The 21,731-nt window shown below is 38.0% G+C and overlaps 1 protein-coding gene across 2 annotated transcripts in view; it reads left to right on the forward strand.

Moving 5' to 3' along the window:
- Positions 1 to 1,271: 1,271 nt before the first annotated feature.
- ITM2B (integral membrane protein 2B) overlaps positions 1,272 to 21,731 on the forward strand; it is a 31,562-nt gene continuing 11,102 nt past the window's right edge. Inside the window, exon 1 of one of the 2 annotated variants that reach the window (XM_031961927.1) lies at positions 1,272 to 1,636. In XM_031961927.1, coding sequence (XP_031817787.1) covers positions 1,520 to 1,636 — 117 coding nt within the window. In that variant the 5' untranslated portion in view covers positions 1,272 to 1,519. The remainder of the gene's footprint in view (positions 1,637 to 21,731) is intronic. The other variant, XM_031961926.1, reaches the window with a different exon arrangement.

The raw sequence follows: 21,731 nt of genomic DNA on the forward strand, positions 1-21,731 counted from the left end.
AGTGATACAAACACAAAAAAGAAACAGTCCCTGGCCTTAAGGGCTCATGTTCTATACTGAGATGCGTATCCACCATTTTATAGATTTTTTAAATATACAGAATGTTAAAAAGCAAATGGGGTGGGGTGGGGAGAGAATTTAGTAGCAGGTGGAGAAATCTAAAAAAAAAAAGGTTCATATAGTTAAGGAAGTAAGACTGAAGAGATGGAGAGGAATAGAGAATTGGGGTTCTAGATCCCTTTGCCAACGCGCAGACAAGTAAATGGGGAATGGAGTACAATATGTGAGGAACAGCAAGAAGGCCGGCTGTATGGTGTGTTCCAAGAGAGGAATGAATAATAAGGCTGAAAAAATAGATTAGGGATAGGACACAGAAGCCCGGCATAGTTTATTCTAGAAGAAACAAGAAGTCACTCTACTGAATAATAATAATAATAATAATAATACTGAATGATGTGCTGCTTGAGGAAAATCACTTTGAAAGAAGTAAGAAAGGGGGAAATAAGAGTGAAAAATGCATAATAAAATATATAAATATAAAATATAAAGGAGACTGAGTATGTGCAGTGAAAAGAATGGCCAAGTTGGATCCAGAGGATCTGGGTTCCACAGCGCTGCCTACTCCGCCCTTCTTCCTACAAGGTTTCTGAGCCCAGTCTACAGAAATACGGGCCACCCAGCACCTCGCGCGTTGGGATGAAGTCTGCACTGTGTTCTCTCAGGAGTCGCGTCACACACACAAAAGTTTGCGCGTGAGCTTTATCCAAGCGCGGGAGAACGATCTGGGGTAGGGTTAGCGTCAGAAAGAAGCGCTTGGGGGGGATCGCCGCGGGAAGGCCGGCCAGAGAGGAGGGGGAGACGGAGGACGGCCGAGGGAAGAGCGAGTCTGACTCGGGTAACCGCCCGCGGTGGGACCCACAGCCAGAAAAGGAAACGATCTCCGGGACAAGGGGCATGCCCTTCTCTCATCGCGCCAGTGTAGAAGCTCGCCCAGCGCCAGGGAGAGAGCGGGAGGGAACGGAGGCGCGGGTCAGACACACCGGAACGTTCGTACCTGCAGAAGCCCTCACCGCAGAGGGACTGCAGGGGATGGAGACCCGGGAAAATGGGCTAAATTAGGCTTACAACAAGACCACGACGGGGAGGAGGGCCCGTCACCCGGGCCGGTTCCTCGTCACCCCGGCCCGTTCCCCAGCCCGGGGGCGGGGCGGGCGGCTCGGCTCCCCCCTCCCGCCCCCGGAGGCGGGTCGCCACGCCCCCTTCCCCGCCCTTCCCTCTGGGTGCTGGAGCGTCCGCCTCCTGCACAGCGGGAGCTCGAGAGCAGGCGCTCGATCCGCAGCAGCAGCAGCAGCGGCGGCGGTGGTGCAGGCGCAGGCAGACCCCCCCCAGACGGACCCCACCGTCCGGCAGCCCGAGCAGGCGCCCTCGGCTAGCTCGGAGCCCGGCGGAGGCAGCAGCGCTTGCAGGCGGCCCGCAGCCAGTGCCCCCCCACCCCGCGAGGGCAGCGAGAGGCCGCGCCATGGTGAAGGTGGCATTTAACTCGGCTCTGGCCCAGAAGGAGGCCAAGAAGGAGGAGCCCAAGAGCGGCGAGGAGGCGCTCATCATCCCTCCGGACGCCGTCAGCGTGGACTGCAAGGTCCGGGAGCGAGAGGGGGGCGCGGCGGGGGGCGTCCCGGGGAGAGCGGCTGGGATGGAGCTGGGCGACTGCGAGGGGACGAAACGGGGGGGAGAGGCGGAGGAGGAAAGCCGCTTGCTAGAGAACCCCCCCCCCCCGCCTCGAGATGCCCCCTCTCTCTTTGTAAGAAAATGCGTGTGCTGGCGGGGGGGTGGCGAAAGCCGAGGACCGGCGGGAGGCCGGCCAGCTTGCAAGCTCTGCGCCCCATCTGCTGTCATTGGTGCAGCCGGGGCGGGGAGCAGGCGGGGGCCGCGATTCGTGCTGCTGCGAGCGCCGGGGGGCTTCGCCGTGCAAAACAAAAACATTCCGTCCCTCCAGCCGAGTTTGTCACTTCCTCCTCCCCCTTATAAACAAATCCTAAAATGGCTGACATCGGAACGAGCCTAAACCTCGGGCTTTTTCTACTTTCGTTTCGGAGCCGAACAGTCCTTGGACTGCAGCCAGCAGGCTGTAAGCCTCTTACTTAAAAGCGTTTTCTTCCTCCCTTTCTTTCTCTCCCACCCCCCTCCTCGACCCATCCTTATGGGCAGCCGAACTTAACCGTGGGCGAGAAGGCGGGCGGGCGGGCAAGTTGGTTGGAGTGAGTGAGGAGTTTGTTAATTTCATAATTGAAACAGTATCGTTCCTATCTGAGACCAGCAATTGTTAGGAGGCTCTTATTGGAAACTGGCCATAGTTCCCCCCCCCAAAAAAAATTAGAAGCATGTGAATAACACTAGACGAAACTAAAATTTAGCAGCCCTCTCCTCCTTCGCCTCCAGCATGTTTTTGTGTAGAGAATTACGTGGTTAGTAATCTGCTTTAAAGTGACTATCACAGAATCTGGAATTCTTGTTTCCATTGGATAATTATTTTTCCTCACTAAAACTGAGAAACATTTGTCTTGTGGTACTTAATACAGAAATAAAAATAATAGAAAGAGAAATGAGAATAACCCTTTGCCGGAGTTTCTTTTATTTTTGTAGCGAAACTCCGGCAAATTACTCCTTGTGTTATTTTAAACTTATGTGACGAGTATATTTTTGCAACTTAACAGACTTTAGATTATTTCTGCCAACTTTTTAAAATAAATTTGTTGTGGGATACTCTCCCTTTCTAATTAGATAATACGCTTTCTAATAATTAAAGAGTCAAACTTGTTTTTAACTTATAAAGAAAGCCTAATTATTGTGTGCCGCTTATGGGCATTGTTGGCTGTTTTTCAAGGTTTTGTCCAGTTGTAACAATAAAAATTGAAATGGGGATGTAGTTTTTGCCAGTTACCTAGAAGAATTGGAATAACTGGATGACTGCCCCCTTGCCCAAAATGTTGTAGAGGGGTTTCTTGTATTGACATAAGTCCCTTCCAATTCCAAGATTCTATGCTTAGAAAATATTCACAATTTTGAATCACATAAAATTAATTTCACCTTGTCCATTTTTTTTTTTTGGTGTATATATGTGGAAGTGTAAGAGATTAAAAACAAAAAACCCCCAAGCTTCAAAAGTTAATTTTGTTTTGGATTGTCTTTAAAATGGAAACAGTGAGCCCACTCCCTAAGTGGATTAAGAGGTGGTTCTGTGTGTGTTGCCTTCCTGAATCCTCTGCAAAGTCCTAAAATAACATACTTAGGTCAGATCTAATATAATGTAATTCCAGGAGCAGATTACCTGAACATTTGTTTTTATCTTACATTCAAGCCTTCTTCCCCTATTCTCCCTCCCTCCAAGTGCTAAGTATTCCACCAATATGGTTCAATATAGCAAGAAATCTGAAATCTGAAAGAAGAAAACTGTCATCACAAGACTATATGTATGCTGACGACTCCTCTTAAAAAAAGAAAAGAAAAATCCAGAGGAAGAAATTGGGTGACATCATTTTTTGGTGAAATCTTACTTGTCTCTGAGCCTGGATCCTCTGGGAGAGCTGAAAAATCTTTGGACTAAAATCAGATTTTTGTTGGCTGGAAAGCCTTAAAATCAGCCCCTGATAATTTTCTCATAATTTCTGGAACAGTGAGCCTGTAGGGAAAGCTTCAGAAGTTCTCCTAAGTTCACCTTCAGATTTGACATTGTAGGCACCTATTAAAAGTAACCTTGCAAAAAACACTGGTTTTCTAAACCTTTTTCTGTTTTCTAAAAGCGACACATCAAACAAAAATACCAGGACTGAGCAGTAAAGGCCGAAGTCCTGCTTTGTAACTAAGGCAGTAATCAGTGAATTGGCAGATACAGATGACTAACTCTTTTTTGCAGCTTCGAATTAAAAGGGGCCTTTTCTTCAGTTTGTGACAAAATATTGCTCTGCCTTAAGAGTGGGATCTTTCTAATCAGTCATTTACATGTAAATTAAAACCTTATTTCGGAGTATATTTTTGTGAAAGAACTTCTGAGCCTTAAAAGCTTGGACAATAACTGCATAATCAGTATTTCCTTGAAGATTTTTATAGTTCCATGATAATGATTGTATCCAGACCATTCTGGATATTTCTGCAGCTGGTTTCTCAAGATAAAAACACAGAAGCATTCTCTTCTATGTTTGCTACTTCTCTTAACTCCCTTGAGTAGATTAGATTGGATAATTTGGAGCCTAAATACCCTTGGAACCAGTGACCACAATACCCTTTATAAGAGTGACCCCTCTTGATGCATTGGTAAATACTTTCTCATCTTATCTGCTTTGTAATCCCCTCATCTCCCACCCCCTGTTGTTTTCCCCACAGGCTCTCTCTAGCAGGTTGGAGACTTGGGGGTGTTGTTTTGTTTTCCATTGCCTATTGTTAAATCATCTTGTCCCATATTGATCCTGATTTGCTGTCCCCCAAGGATTATTGTGAATAATTCTGTCTTTACTTTTTGTTTTATGTTCTCACTTTTCTGTTGGCCAAGCCCTTTGAAGGGGAAGGGGAGGAATAGCAGTCAATAGATAATTAGAAAATGTAGAGGGTATCCTGAGCCCCTCAAACTGATCCTTCCAAATTGGAGACTGCTTTTCACTTAACTCTGGAAAATAGGTGTGTTATACATTTGTAAATACTGAAGAAATTATGCCAGTTCTAGCCCTATATTATATAATTGTATTTGATCAGGCATCACGTGGTGGATTTTTTGTTGTTGTAAAAGCAACTTCCTCACTCCAATCAGATTTCAGTTTACTTCCTTCATTGTTAAGTTTAGCTCCCGAGAAATAAGGACTTGAAAAAGAGAATATATGAATGCTTTGGGCAAAGTCCTTTTTACTTTTAGCAGCTTCTTTTTCCTCTTCTGTAAAGTGTGAGTGCAGGTTGCAAGTCTACAGTTCCTTCTAAAAATTAAGTAAAGATGGCCTCATCTCTGTAGGTTAGTAATTGGGAAATTACTTCTTCCTCTTCATGCTTTCAAGGACTCTCATGAAATTCTGTGTCTCCCAATACTCAAGTTTATCTTTGTTATACTATCACTATTTTATTTTTTTTCCTCATAAGGCAACTAAATGACTCAGTAGATAGAGGGCTAGCCAACTTGACCCAAAGTCCAGAAGACTTTAGTTCAAGATGACTGGGTGATCCTGAGCAAATCACTTTACTATCTGCCTCCTTTTCTTCATCTGCAAAATAGGAATAAGAAAAGCATCCATTTTTTAGGGTTGTTGTGAGGATCAGATGAGATAATATCTGTGAAGCGTTTTACAAACTTTAAGGTATTCTATACATGCCAGCTAATTATAAAATTAACAATTGAGGGAGGTTGAGAGAAACTTTTGGGGTTTGGAAATGGTCCTGTTTTGGTTTTCTCAAAGTTGTGTTCTTAATATTGCCTTAATGCATATTTTTTCTCTTGACCAGATACTAACAAATATCCAACAAACTGTTGACAGTGTTTCTGATTAATGGTTGGAGGATTGTGGGAAAATTCCATTTCGTCACTGTAAGGTGAATTTACTTGGTTTGAAGTATTCTCTGAGGCCATTTCACTGCTAGAGTTTGCACCCTTAATTGAGCTTTTCAGAGTTAATGATTGATTATTCACTTGTTCAATCCATTTATGGTGCCCAGAGCTTTAAACTTGTTGGGTTTTGTTTTTGTTTTTGTTTTGATATAGAAACTATCTTGAGGGTTATGAACTAAGGTTGTTTTAACTTAATTTAAAGGATTATTTAATATTAGTGTACAAAGAAATTTTCAAACTTGGTAGGGTTTTTTTGGTATAGAAAACATTTTAAGGTTTATTAAGTGGGATTATGTAAAGGGTTATTATTAAATTGTGTACATAGAAATTTTAAAAATTCTTCTAGGACAGTTATTATTTTGGTGTAACTGCCTTTTGGCACACATATCTCCTTTTAAGTCTAAGCTCGTGTGCCATCAATACAAGCTTTTTTCCTTATCATTTCAGTTAACTATTTTCTTTGTCCTGTCCCTCTTCTTACCCTATTACTTTATATTTAGGTTTTAGGATCTTAGAATGGCAGATTTTGAGCTGATAACAGACCTCATTGATCATCTAACCTAGCTATTTCATTTTGTGAATATGGGTACGGAAACTTATGTTTATTTTGTTTTTATTATTTCTTCCTAATAGACTGTCATCTTCAAAATATGGCCATTTATGGTTTTGTTTTGTTTTTTCCATTTAATATCTCCTGATCCTAGGGGCTAACTTCGTTTTACTTTATGCAGATTAGGTGTTTAAAGTCCTTTTTGAATTGAACTGAATTCTATTAGTTATAGTATTTATTTAAGAAGTTTTATTTTGGGATTTTATTTATGCCTTTTTTAGTATTATATTTATTTCTAGATCAGTCCTTTCCTTGTTGAAAGTGATGGGGAATTGTTTGTTTTGTTTTTAAAAGGAGAAAAGGCAGATCAGGAAAACTAAGAATGCTCTCAGGCTGTGACTATCCATTTCTTGAGTTCATCACTTCTGTAGTGTAAGAAGGATGGCCCATTTTTCTCCTCTCTACTCTATAATAGTCATTATAATTACAAAGGGAGATCCTTTGAAAGAAGCCATGATATAGATGGAAGGGATTTTAGAAATCTGTTCCAATTCCCTTATCTTACAGATGAAGCTGAGGCCCAGAAAAATTATTTGTCAATGGTTAAACAGAGAGCAAGTGTAAGAGGTAGAATTTGAACCCAAGTCTTTTGATTAAACATCCAGGATACTGTGTCTCATACTATGCTGCCCTCATAAATGTGATCCATGATGATATTAATGTGTAGAGAAAGGACCAGAAAGAAATCATCCTTTCCAAGATAGACACTGATTAATTCAACCTCTTAAACTTAATGAGATTCTAATTTAAAAAAAACAAAAAACATAAACTTGCAGCTTCCACAAACCAAAGGACTAGATGGTTTTCAGCTGCTTTCTGTTAAGTGAAATTGATTTGCCTAGCCAAATGAAAATATTTTTGCACAATTAATTTATTTCATTGTAAATGGAATATTGCACATACTTTGTAGTCTGTGTTTGTTAATCTTGCTGAATTTTTTTTTTTCCTCAGTGTTTGCCACAAAGGATAGCTTGCTCTGGGGGTGGAAGGAAAGGGATGTTTTTCAGAAACAAATGTGACTTTGCAAGACTCAGAAACATTTAATTCTTGCTTTCAAGAAACTTGGGAAGTTTTATAGGAAATTGTCTGGGTTTTGTTTTGTTTTTATTCCTTAAAAAAAAAAAAAAACTAATAAAATGCTTTTATACAAAGGAGGCACACAAGTAGAGGATTTGAGTGTATCCTGTTTATTTCTTAGGATAATTGCTATTTGAAAACTAATTTTAATACTATTTGTGTCCTTCAGTAAATACTTGTTTTTGAAATGAAAGACTTTTCAAATAAAGCCGATTTTGTTGTATTATCTGTCATCTTACTGGACATTTTCTGAATGTTGGCAACAATTGAGTGAATAAAATCCTTGAAAAATAAGTATAGTCTGCTAGAAAGTTGTTTTAATTCCAAAGGAAAACCAATATATCTCATTTGAACCCCCTTTAAAAAAAAAGCATTAAGAACAAATTAATGGTATGTTTTGTATCTGTATATCTTATATATGCTTAAATTCATTTCTATTGTGAACAGTGTTGGTTTTTTAATAATAAATTCTATTCCTGCTATCATGGTAGAGATATATTTTTGTTTTTCACTAAGTACTAGCTATTCCATAATCCTGGTAATTGATTGGTAGCAAGATAATTTTGTAACATAAAACTTAAGTATAAAGCTATTTCAGGATGAAACCAAGTTTTGCTTTTGGGTTTGTTTTGGTTTTTTGTTGGTGGAAAAATGGTCATTGAATTATAACTTATACCACAAATTTATAAATACCTCAGTTTTCATGGAAAACATCTTGGGAATTCCTATCTAAAATTATAATCTTTGAACTTCAGTTGTGTGTATAAGCAGAAAAGTTAAGATGAGAAAAGTTAAGATTTTTTAAAAAATCTTGACTGAATTAAGGATAAATTACTGTAAACTTTTAACCTCATATTCTCTACTTTTTAAAAATAAGTTTTATTGATTAATATTGCTCCATCTCCCCATACTAAAAAGATAATATAAAATCAAGAAAAGTCAGTTAAAATACAAAATGGTAAACATTAGAAATTACATGGATCTACGACTTTCAAAACAGAAAACAAACTTAAGCCAGAAAAATGTTTATTAAATTCTATCCCCCTTTAGTTCTGCATTTCTTATCTTTATTGGCAACAGCTAGTTTCTCTTTGTAGTATTTCCTTTCTACTGACTTCTCTTTTAAGCTTTACCTCTTCCTTAATGGAGAGTGGGGAAGACTTGTTTCAGCATTGCCTTAACCCCTCCCTCCATTATGTTTAGCTTTGTCACCTAGGAGGAAGGGCCCTTAACTATTTCTGGGCCTGTAAAATGAAGGGATGAGACCAGGTGAAAGTCAAAAGTTTACACTTAAAATTTTTATGCAGCACTTTCCATGCATGATTTCATTTGACTCTCACACTACCCCAATAGTTGGAGTCTAAAGGTATTTATGAAATTACAGATATTAGCATTCCTACCTCACAAATGAGAAAACCAAGAGATTCAATCGCTAACAGCTGAGTGCTGGTAGGATTTGATTCCAAGATTTCTCCTGACTCTAGGACTCTCCAATGCTACTCGGCCTCTCATCTCTAAATTTATTTCCAGTCCCAACATTCCATGAGTCTGAGTTTATTCTCCTTCATTCCAATACTGGGATCTGTAACATTTTAAAGCCTGCCAAGGTATTGGGCTAACAGCCCAGTGAGCTTCAGCAGTGGACATAAGCGAAAGGATGGTCTTTTCTTTTTTTACCCTTAATTTTTTATTTATTTTTAACATTCATTTTTTAAAATTTTGAGTTCCAAATTCCCTCCCTCCTGCCTCTTTCCCACCCATTGAGAAAGTATCAATTATACATGTGAAGTCATGCAAAGCATATCTCCTTATTAGCCATGCAGCAAAAACAAACAGCAAGAAAAATAAAGAAAGTGGGGGAAAAAATGCTTCAGTCTGCCCTCACAGTCCAATAGTTCTCTGGAGATGGAAAGCATTTTTCATCATGAGTCCTTCAGAATTGTCTTGCAGCATTGTTTTGTTCAGGGTAGCCAAGACTTTCACAGATGATCAGTTTGCTGTTACTATGCATAGATATTCTCCTAGTTTGTTTGCTTCACTTTGTGTCACCTCATGTAAGTCTATCCAGGTTTTTCTGAGACCACCCCTCTTCATTTCTTATAGCACAATGTAGTCAATCATCCAGGACAATTTATTCGGCCACTTGATGGGCACCCCCTCAATTTCTGATTCTTTGCCATCACAAAAAGAGCTGCTATGAATTATCTGTTATACAAATGTGTGTTTTTTTCCCAATTTTTTTTTAAATTCAGAATCGTTGGTCAGAGTGGAATGCTACTAGATTTTATTTAGGATTGAAGAAAATTCTAGGTCTTTCAGAATCTGGCCACAAGGTTTGACATTTGCCACGTTCATATTATGGCTCCTTGGTGCATTGTAAGAATGTGGCCCCTCACCGGAGCTCTTTCTTTCCATTTTAATTTAGCTCCTGGAATGGTACTAGTGACACTTGATACGATACTCCTGTAGCAAGGAGTTCAAGTGTGCCAGAAAAACCTTCCATCCATGTCATGAGAGACTGATGGAATTTAGAACTAGAACTTAACTCCCTAATTTTACAGATGAGCAAACTGAGTCCTCCAGATCCCTTGAGTTGCTCTTTAGTCATATGGACCCCAGCTTATTTAAAATAGATACAAATAGAAGTAATGATGAATTTCTAAAATAAATACTTCATAAAGCATTTCTGTGAGAGGAATAGAAATATACTTGCCCTAACTCATCTCTTTTGAATGATGGTTCATAGAATTTCAAAAGTTTATTGAATCAACTAAGAAACACTGATTCAGATCACCTCTTCTGGACTCTTTTGTTTTCCTATTAACAACAAAGCTCTTGACTTAACCTTAGTGGCTCTTGACCTTGCTTTCTTTCCTTAGAGAGCACTGTAACCTACAATATTTTGAATAACATTAATTTTATTTTTTTTTTAATGCTAAAATTTTTACTTTGTGAACTTTGTAGTGTTTTTTTTTTTTTTTAAGCTTTTTAGTTTTCATAACATGCATGGACAATTCTTCAACATTAGCCCTTGCAATACCTTGTGTTCCAATTCCTCTCCTCCCCCCTACCCCCACTTTCCCCATGCCCTCCCCTAGATGGCAAGTAGTCCTATATATATATAATTCATTTTAGCTTTTAGATTTAGTTTGTAGCATGGCATGGTGGAAAGAGCTCTGACTTTGAGAGTCGTGAGACCCAAGTTAGAAACCAAACTCAGAACATTACTTAATCTTTCTGGATTTCATTTTCCTCATTTTTCAAATGAGGCAGTTGAACTAGATGGCCTTTTTAAGATCCCTTTAATTTTTGTTTTCCTTATGGTTCATTGAACTCTTGGGCTGAATGATGATACCTTATGGGTTCCTTTAGTGATTGGTTCTAAAATAATTAGTTGATTTTTGTGGTCATGGATTAATTTCCACAAATTTAGTTTCATTGCCCTTAATGTACATGTTATATATGATCTAAAGTGTCAGCAAAGTAGATGAGTATTTGTTGAATATATCCCTCTTCACTCCTTATGGAATTCTTTGGGTTGCTTCAAATCATATGATCTGATCTGATCATTTTTACCAATAACAAAACCTGAGGCCCAGAGGGAAAAACTTAATTGCTTTCAGTCACATATTTCCTCATTCCAGCATTCTTTCCATTCTACCACATTAAAATACATGTATAACATCTTTTCCCTTAAATACCAAGGCCAATTAACGTCCGTTTTTGTCATCATTCATATTTGGTTGGTGATTGTGCTAGGCTCAAAAAGAAATTATTACAAAATAATGCAAAATTTTATTACAAAACAGAATGGATGTTTTTGTTTGTTTTGAGATATATATATATTATATATATATACATATATATACACACACATACATACATACACATTTATTAATATGTTATAGAAATGGTTTAAATTATGCATTGTATGTAACTTTTGCATATGATTTCAGTCACTTCTATAATTGTATATAAAATTGTATTTACACACATTATGGCACCTAGCACAATTGCCTAGTACATAAAATCAGTGATTAATTAGCTTGCTAACTTGACATTTATTCTTGCCATGTAATCTGAATAATCAACATAGGTGAGAGCCAACTTGCCATTGATCTCTTCCTTTATGATCAAACAGGTTAACGGAGTTTCAATATAAATTTGCAGATTTATCCCCAAAAATGGATAAATAAGGGAGTAATTATTTCTTTGTGAAAGGACTCACCAAAGGATTAGTTTGACTTCTCCGAACAGATTCATTGTATAAAAGGAAAAGGATTTCTCCTTTATCCCAGCAGATGGCCCATCGAAACAGTTCTTTGTTGATCTGTTTATAACAAATTTTATACAATGAATAATTCTGTACAAGTGTTTTCTTTGGGACTTGTCCATATAATAGATAAGCCAAAGTTTTGCTTTCCATTCAGGAGCAATTTTTTTCCAACCTCAATCCTACCATCTATTGTAATAAAAAATACCAAAAGATTCAGGAAGTTAGGAAAGAGAAGGGATAAGGGTGTGGTTTTTTGTTTTGTTTTGTTTTGTTTATTGACCATTCATTGACCATGGGCTGAGAACAAATTCTTTGTTTTCTTCGGTTCAAAGCACTTTTTTCATTAAAAAGAGAGTTTGCATACCTTGTTTTGATTCTGGATCCTAAAGCCTGGAAATAAATTACACCTAATTTAACAATTTCTCACCACCCATCAGCCCATATGGAAGTATGGTGAAATGAATGCTACACTAACTACACTGAGCCTCAAAAAAATTTCCTTGTCTACAGGATCTTAAGTCTCTCTTCTTCCCTTAACTTCCTTAATATCCTATATGACCTAAATTTGGATCCCAACCACTCTCTTACTTTTTAGATGTGTGATTTTAAAGTTGAAAGAGTTTCCTTACCTGTAAAATGATTATAATAATGTCTGTACTATCTGTCAGGGTTGTTGTGATGTTGTTTATGTAATCAATTAGATTATCCTGATCTCCTTCCCCCAGTGATATTTCCACCCAATAATCTACTGCCTTCCAGTGATTCTGAATGCCTTCCATTCTCCTCTTGGCTCTCTCTTATTCCCATCCCCCCTCTCTCCAATCCAACTCTCTACTTTAAAACTACCCAACCAACCCTTTTACTGTATTCTCTGCAAGGCCTGTTCCATAGATAACAAACCAGATAACAATTTGAATTTATTGTATTCTGCCTTCCTCCTGGTGATACAACTTCCCTGTCTATACTTTGCATCACTAGTTCCATTTAACTGCTATTGCAAGACTCTTTGTGATCATGGTGGGGAAGTTAGAGTATTTCTTTTTCCTCTGCCATTTCCCTGTCATAACTGCCACCTATCACCTAACTCAGTAGCCTCTCCTCTTGGATTCATTTTATTCAGTACATATTTAATACCTAGTCATGAATCTGGTACCTGTTGGCTACTGACTTCCAGGGGGTGCTCTCCTTCCTTGTTCAATGAATCAGTGCCTGGGTGATAGTCTCTCCTTCCTAATTCCCGCCTTCATACTAGGAGTGTACACTTCCCCTGTCCTAGTCTCTCCACGTCATCTCATCAGCACACAGAGGATGGAGCTCTTGATTTTGCCATTATCCACAAAGATTCTTACAGTTCTGTAAACTCAGAAATTCCTTTATCCTATCATAATCTGTTGTCATTCTTCTTTGACCCTCTGTCTTTAAAATTTGTTTACCCTATGACTTCCAGTCTGTTGACCCCTTTGTTCATTATCAGGCCATCAGCTCTTCATTGATTTACTGCAATGTCTTTCCTTTCTCCTCTTGACCTCATCTACTCAACATTGCCCTCCTCTGGCTACCCCATGTCCTATAGAAGGTCTTGCCCAATTTGGGGTCATTCTCACCACTCCCTAGATATAATCATTGGTAAAGTCTTGTCATTTCCATCTTTGAGATATGGTTGTTATACAAGTCCCCCTCCCTTTGTTTGACATTGCCGCTATTTTGGGTCAGACCTTCCCATATCATCTCATGGATGAACTATTGCCGTGATCTGCTGATTGGTTTTCTAGCCTAAAGTCTATTCTCTCACTCCAGTCCATCTTCTATTCAGTTTTCAAACTTATTTTTACAAAATTCAAGTTAGATCATACTAATAATCCAGTTATATGGAAATATGGATTAATATGGATATAATATGGAATAACACTGGCCTCCTGGTATTATTGCACAGGATACTCCATTTCTGAATTCTAGCATTTTCACTGGCTTTCTTCTAACCCTTCTTATCTCTGCCCCCTGGTTTCCATGGATTCCTTCAAGTCTTAGCTAATATTCCACTTTCCAAGACACTTTTCCTAACCTTCCTCAGTGTTAATTAATGCTTTCCTTCTGAGATACCCCCAATTATCCTGTATGTGTCTTGTTTGTACATAGCTGTTTGCATGAGGTCTCCACTGTTAGGCTGAGCTGGAGAGGAAGGGCTGTTTTGCCTTTTCAACACTTGGCACAGTGCCTGGCACATAGCAGATGCTTAATAGATGCTACTTGATTGACTCAATGTAAAGTATTTCGTGTACCTTGACAGGGCATAGAAATATATGTGATGATGGTTTTAGAGATAGAAAGAATGACCTTAGAAGCTATTTAATCCAATTGTTTTGTTTTACAGTTTAGGAAATTGGTATATGAGAATTAACTATTTGCCCAGGGTTACCTAGGTAGTTGAATCCAGATCTTCCTGTTTCATTGTCAGCTGTTGGGTTCATTATATTGGCATTTGGATCTATATCACTTTTAGATTTTAGATTTAGGTTTTAGTTTTGGATTTGTTTTTAAGTAAAATGTCAGCTCTTGAGGGCAGGTATCATTTTGTTTGTGTTTTTAATGCCTTTCCTGTAGCAGGTATCTAGTTGAATGAAAATTCTTCCAACTATAACTTTTTTCTTTTGGCCTTTATCATTTTGTCCAGATTTTCTTTTAAGTTAATGCTTCTGAGGGCCAAGTAACTCTTGTACCACTGAGATAATATGTTATTAAAGCAGTGTCCCAGTGTTAAGTGTGCTATCACAGAACAGAGCAGTTCATTCCATTACCTCCTGAACACCTCCTCCCTGCCACAAACAAATTGCATATTTGGAAAAAGATTAGTTAATTAAAATAAACACTCAAGGAATCTAAAGTACCTACTATTTGCAGAGCTACAAGCATGGTCTTAGCTTAAACTTTTAATGTTGAAGAAATGAAATTTTATGGCTCTTAACTACATGTAAAGCCCTTGCAAGTCTGATTGGAATAGATGACATTTGTAATTGGCAGTGCTGTTTCTATACAAGCATATAATGTCCTTAACTCAAAAATGAACCAGGTGGTTCTAGGTGGGATTCATCTGTTTCAGCTTTTAACATATGCAAAGTTAGCTGAAGAGTTTTACTGAGTGCCTGTTTTCAGGTAAGAAGGAATTGGGGTCATCTTTTAATATAGCTTCCTTCTCAAATATAATTTGCATAAGATTGTGCCTGTGGCTTAATGAATTATATAAGGAATTACACCATAATTAGAATCATGTTTTTTGTTATATAAGAAGAATGATACACTTTTTCATTTAAAAAAAAAAACTTAACTAAATTCATGGGTGTTTAATAATTTTCATACTGGTGAATGTAATAATAGTAAACTAGATAAATGTTGCCAGAATTTCTGTCTCAGAAAGTAATAGGGGTAATTGATTGACAATTTAAACTGGTTCTATTTTTCATTCAAAATAGTCTGTTGATAAACATTTTTAAAGTGTTTAGTATGTACCAGGCACTGTGCAGCTTTTTTGGGCTACAAAATAAAAGGTAGCACCCGCCATCAAGGAGGTTTTGGAAGCAACTCTCTACCCTCCAGTTGGGAGGGGGCCCCAAGGGGAAAGAAAAGGTGTTGATGAAGGATGATTACCAAGAGTGATGTAGTTTTACAGAATGATATGGTTCCTGTTGGCATAATCAACTCCAAAGCTATGCAACTGAATGGGAAATGAAGGGGTAACTGATCTGGGGACCCTTCTTAAACAATACTAATGTTCATCTTTATGCCAACAATGTTTTATCCTCCTTAAAAAGATGAGAGTGGAAGATGGCCTTTCAAGATTGCTATTTCTTTTGTACTATCTGTGAAAAGAAAAACTTCACATTTGTCCAAATGTGACAGGAAACACACTTTATTGTCCTGTTTGGTTACTTTAAAATCAAAATATACTCTGTTAGGAGTGGAGTATTAGTATTGAGACTAATTTCTTTAAAAATTTAGCCTTCCTGTGTTAAGATCTCCAAGAAGAGAAAACTGATGTATGAGGAGGATGTAACATTAACTCTTTGTTCTTGCAATTTGGGGAATTCTGTCTGAGTTTATCTCCCTGCAATTGGAAATTTGCCATTAAAAGCTCTGAGTAGATCTTTTATGAGATTGTTACTTTCGAGCCCTCAAATATAGACTTGGAAATAAATTTAAACTCCAAAGTCCTCAAGGTATATCCCTTCTGTATATGTAGTTCTCCTAACAAATTGTAGCAGTGATATAGTTGACTACTAGCTTCAGGAAATATGCAATATCATAGAAAAGGGCTTACAGTCTAATTTCTTTTAGTGCTGACCTAATTTCCTATACTAGGAACACTATTCAGAACTGGACACCTAAACACTTATGCTGATTTTAATAGTGTCTAATGATTGGTATTCATAGATTTTCTGATTCAGTTTTTTTAATGTCACTGGTTTTTCTGTATGATATCTTTAATAAAGTTGAGCTTCCTTTTATTCTACTGTTGTTTTTGGAAAGATAATTTTTAAAAATTTTAATAGATTTCTTTACTTGAGGACATAATTCTTCAAGTAACAGTTTAACCTTGTTCCTTGTTTTTTTCTGTAATGGCAGATTGGTATAATGAATGGAGAATTGGCCATAAATTTAAGCCTCATCTTTGACACATAGTAGCTGTTTGACCCTGAACAAGAGCTATGAACCAGTAATCCAATTTTTTGATCTTGGGAATCTTTTACACTCTTAAAAATTATTGAGGGCGTCTCATTTGTTTATATGAGTTACATCTATTGATAGAAATTATAAAAATAGTTTTGAGAATCTTGTAAGACTGTAAGTTACAGAGAAGGTTCCATCTTTGTATAAGGAGTTTCCTCACCAGGGAATTCCCTCAACTGATAAAATCTCTAATCCTTTTTTTTTTTCCTCTCCGCAAGTAGCAATTTAATTTAATTCAGTAACCTTGATGTTAACATTTTATAATATACATAAAGTCGTGATAACAACTCCTGATTTAACTATTAAGGTCAGTGTTGTATAAAAGCAAGTACTTAGAGGAAGTAAAGGGTCTGATATGGAGCTCTTATTTCTAGAAGAGGAAAGGAAACATGGGTTATTTTCTTTCTCCACGCTTATTTCTGTCACTGTAGTTTAAATTGTAGCAATCTTTCTAAGCAAAACCAAATGAATTATTAAATATAGATATAAGTTAAGATTATAGGAGAATTTGGATTCTTGAAGATGTATGTTGTCCAGATGCTATTAGTAGTCAGTGAACATTTATTGAGCACCTGCTATTTGCCTGACACCAAGGATATGAGTAGGTAAAAAGAAAGTCAGTTCTTGCCCTCCAACTGTTTACAAAGAGAATGGTGGAGTTTTAGTAGTATACCCAAGGAGGAAATGAAATATCTATTCTAGACTCCCTCCTTAAAAGAAGATTTTGGAATTCCTGGCTGGCTGTGTACTCCACTCTGGGGACTGAGGGTAGTGATGAGATATGAATATGAAAGGTTGACTGGATTTTGTATCTTCCATGTGATTTGTAGATCTGCATGGTACCTTAGATTACCTACCTTAATGTCTTCCTAGACCCTGGTCTTTTTCAAAAACCAGAAAAATAAGATCCAGAAAAGTTAAATGATTATCTTTGTTCCACAGTTAATGGCAGAATTGCTCTTTAAATCTAACTATCTTGACCTAGGGCATTGTTTTGATTAGGCCAGGGAATGGGGACAAAAAAGATATTGAGCTAGATGATCTGAGGTCCTTTGCAGTTTTATTTGCAAGTGGAACAATGTTTGACTAAGAAAGTGAAAAACCACTTAACCAAACTAACTCAAGTTGTGAACAATGATTTCACTACTCTAAGTTGAAGGTCCCCATAATAGAGTATTCAACCTTTAGAAAATATTTGAATATTTTCTATACAGAATTTCATATTAGGTGGCTCTGATCTAACAGGTACAAAATGGGAGATATAGCCGTCATAATACGATTTTGCATATCAGTTCCATTACTAGGACATTAACATGAACATATATTGATATGTTCAAAAGGAGAGTGGGAGAGGACTTCTGAACAAAATATTCCTAATTGCTTTATTATTAATACAGAAGTTGTTTGTAAATAGAAGGAATTATTTGTAAATATATTTGTAATAGAATATGTATATATATGTAATATTTAAATTGAGTAGTATACAAAATAAACATTTATAACAAAACAATTTATAATATAAAAAAAATGGTAAGTATGAAGAATACCAGAAAATACAAGACCTTTCTAAAGTGATCTCTAGAATCTAACGTATATATATAAAAAGTTAAACATAGGGAATTTCAAAATGACTCGGCACTTTTTATGATTCTGCTTTGTTAAACTGTAGGCACAGAATAGCAAGAGTTGTAAGTGTCATTTTATCTTTTCTTCATTATTTAATCTATTTTTGTTAGTTTTAAAATTGTACCTTAAATTTTTTTTTTTTGAAACAAAGAAATTAGAAATTTTGGAAATAGGGAAATTAGGAATTCTTTTTTGTCTTTCTTTGTGACCCCAACATCTGGAAATATAAGTACTCTTCCATTTTATAGATGAGGAAAGCAAGGCCCATGAAGACATATTTCCAGTCTTTGATTTGGATATGAGGTAAGATAGGGAGTAACTAGGAAAATTATTTTATCCAGTCTGACTCTTTGTAACTTCATTTGGTATTTTCTTGGCAAAGATACCAGAGTGGTTTGCCATTTCTTTCTCCAGATCATTATACAGATGAGGAAACAGGCTTAAGTGACTTGCCCAGGGTTCCACAGCTAGTGTCTCCACTCCATTCCACCTGACTCCAGGCCTGACACTATTCATTGTTCTACCTAGCTGTCCTTAGAAAATAAAATATCGTGGAAATTGGTATGTTCAGTTCAGAAGGCATTCATTGTTTTATGTGTGCAAGAGATCTAGATTCTGATTCCATTTCTCCTTACTGTGTATCCTTGAACAAGTTTTCTCCTTCTCCCCCCGTAGGATCAGATACCACGGCCTCAGTTTGGCATCTAAAGTTATTTACTGGCCTCCTTCACACCTTTCTAGTCACCTGTGTGTGTACACACACACACACACACACACACACACACACACACTCTCTCTCTCTCTCTCTCTCTCTCTCTCACTGTATTTTTCTGTCTTGTCTTTCTCCCCCGCCCTTTCCTGTCCTCCTTCCTCCTTCCTTCCCTCCCTGTGTCTCCGTCTGTCTCTCTGTCCCTGTCCATCTCTCTCTCTCTCAAGATCCAGCAAACACTGTTTCTCCCTAATGGTGCCTTTGCACCATCTGTTGCCCTCTGATCTTCTCCACCTCCCCCATGCCCAGAATACTTCTTTTTTCATACCCGTACTCCTCAGCTTTCCAGGCTCCCTTCAAAGTTCTCCCTGGAAGTCAGCTTCCAGTGCCTCTTAGTTTATAGCTTGCACGGGCCTCCTTCCTTACTTGCCCTCCTTGTTGCTGTGTGGGATTTTTGAAGGTCAGGGACTGCTTTTTAGTCTTTCTTTGTAACCCCAACATCTGGGAATATAACTAGAAAGGAAAATACACAAGGATTGTGTAAGGGCTGGAAGAGAACAAAAATTCAGAGCCTGACGGAGCAGTGGAAACTTCTGGAAGAGAAATGAGAAATCGCTGTCCCAGGATTGTGTGACCACCACCTAAATAGAGGGCCTGGGACCCTCCCTCACCTCTTCCCCTCTCTCTCCTCTTCCCCCCCCCCCCCCCCGGGGGGACTGCTAGAGAGGAGGAGGGACCTTAATTTAGTATTTAAAGAATCCATAGTTTAGCACGATTTCTCATGCTGCCCTAGTCAAAGCCCATTTATGACCTGTCAGCAGCTCTCCTGTGATGAGTCTTGAGGTATATAGAGGATGATGTGTTGGATTTGGAGTCAGGAAGACCGGGCCTCAAATTCCCCTTCTCCACAAAGCTTGTGTGTGACCCTGAGCTAGCTTCACTTTCCCTCAGCTACCAAAACCAGCAGAACCTGGCTCACAGACTTGTGAGGCTCAACTCGAACGACCAGCAGGGGCTGTGCAGACTTCAGAGTGGTCTGTAAAGCTAGGATGGGTCCTCAGGGACAGGATTCATTGCCTGCCCTGTCTGCCTTCTGGGCAGGATTTACTAAAATCCAAGTCATGATCGACCTCCTGGAACACTGTAATGATATAGTAGGTTTCCTGACCCTTAGGCTCTGAGAACCCAGGTCCTTCTCTGGCTTGTGACAAGATGCCAGTGGAGAATGGCAAAGAGGATGCCCGAAGGAGGGTGATGGAGGGGCTCGGAGGACCCTCAGAGGCCGGGACTGTCTCTCTTAATTGTGTCTTTTGTGCCTTTTGAATGCCTGGCATATAAAAACAGAATAGTTTCTCCATAAAAGATTTGTTTGTGCATGGGGGGGGGGGGGTATCAGATTTTTGCTAAGCTCAGTTTTAAAAGAACAAAGATCGGAAGCAAGATGGGTTCTCTAAAGAGAGGAGGGTCATCCTGAAGGAAGATGAGGGAAAGCAGCCAGTGTGACTTTGGCTAGCCTTGGTTAGAAGGGGAGAGAATGGGTTCCTTAATGAGGAGGGGTCATACAGTGAGAAGTGAGTGAAGTCAGGAGGACCTGAGCTCAAAACTTGCCTCAGACATTTAAAACTTCCTAGTTGTGTGACCCTGGGCAAGTTACTTAACCCCAATTGCCTCAGCAGAAAGAAAGAAAGAAAAGAAAAAGCTTTAAAAAATTTTTTTTTTTTTTTTAAAAGAGGAAGGATACTGAATGAAGATGAGGTGTAAAGTAGCCAGTCTGACTTTGGGTAGCTTTGGTTAGACAGGGAGAAGAGGGGGTCAAAGATGGCCATAGTGATGAGCCTGCTATACTCAGAAGGATGTTTCTGTTCTCACTTGATTATATTTTTAAATGTCCCAGATCTTTTTAGGGAATTTGACTTTAAAAAAAAAAAAGTACATTATTAGTTCAGAGCCTTAGAATGTGATTTAGGTGGGGGTAGTGGGTAGAGTAAAATGTCCCTCCAAGATTTGTTGTGAAGCTCAAATGAGAAAATATTTGGGAAACATTTTATAAATATTAAAGATTATATCGCTGCTAGTTGTTAATGTTATTTATTAAATTTCTTTTAATTGGATTGATTATACTCTTCTGTTAAATGTTAGAGTACATATTCTTACCACATTGTTATTTTCATGTTTTTACCCCCCAAATCAAATTGTTTTATTCTAGTTGGTTAAAATAAGGGAGGCATGTTTTTTCTTTCCTTTTTTTTTTAAACCCTAGAAATATATTGTCCTCTAGAGTTCTGCATCCTGAAATGTTGATTTATTCTACTGTAGTAATATCAAAGTAGGTTTCCTGAGAGCTTTAAAAAAATACCTTTAAAAATTCAACCTATAAAGAAGACCTAAATAGCAGTGTCTGGAGATATGAAGTTACCTGTTAGTTTGAGAACAGAGGGGAAAAAATATGAAAAGGCTACAGTAGTTTTTTTTTTTTTTTTAACCTGGGTTAGATTTATAATTAATGACACATTCTGAAAGCCTTTAGGGAAATGATTGAGGTGACCTAAATATGAACTAACAGAAATACTGTCACTGATTTTCTCTTATTTCACTTATATTTTAATTGATTAAACAGTGACATTTTGCCAGATGGTGACAGTTTCCAAGAGAATTTGTCTAGCTTTTAACACAATGCCACACACATAGTAGGCTTGTACTGAAAGTGTGTATTGTAAAGGTCGACCTGATTTGTGTTCTCATAGGGAAGTCCCTCCTCTCCCAGTATTCATCTATCTGCACCTGCTCCTTTTAGTCTGAGAAATTTATCTGTAAATGTAAGGGATGGAATCTGTAGGTGATTTTGGTTCTTATATTTAGTAATGACTCCCCCACATAACTGAAAATTACCTACTTTTTGTCAAGCTTTTTGGTGGAATCTTAAATCTCCCTGAACCTGGGGCCAGCTCTCATAGCAGCTTGATCATGCTGCCTTGCCATTATGTTTAACCTCCACCAGGAAAAAAAAAAAACCCTTCAAAAATGAGTTAATGTGCTTCACTAAAGCATACTGAACCTAACAATCTTTTCTTCATGAGTAAAATCATTATGACTACCAATGACTGAGCTGTAAAACAGAGAAATTATAGAA

The sequence above is a fragment of the Sarcophilus harrisii genome, chromosome 3, assembly GCF_902635505.1.
Source record: "Sarcophilus harrisii chromosome 3, mSarHar1.11, whole genome shotgun sequence".
Classification (NCBI taxonomy): Eukaryota; Metazoa; Chordata; class Mammalia; order Dasyuromorphia; family Dasyuridae; genus Sarcophilus; species Sarcophilus harrisii.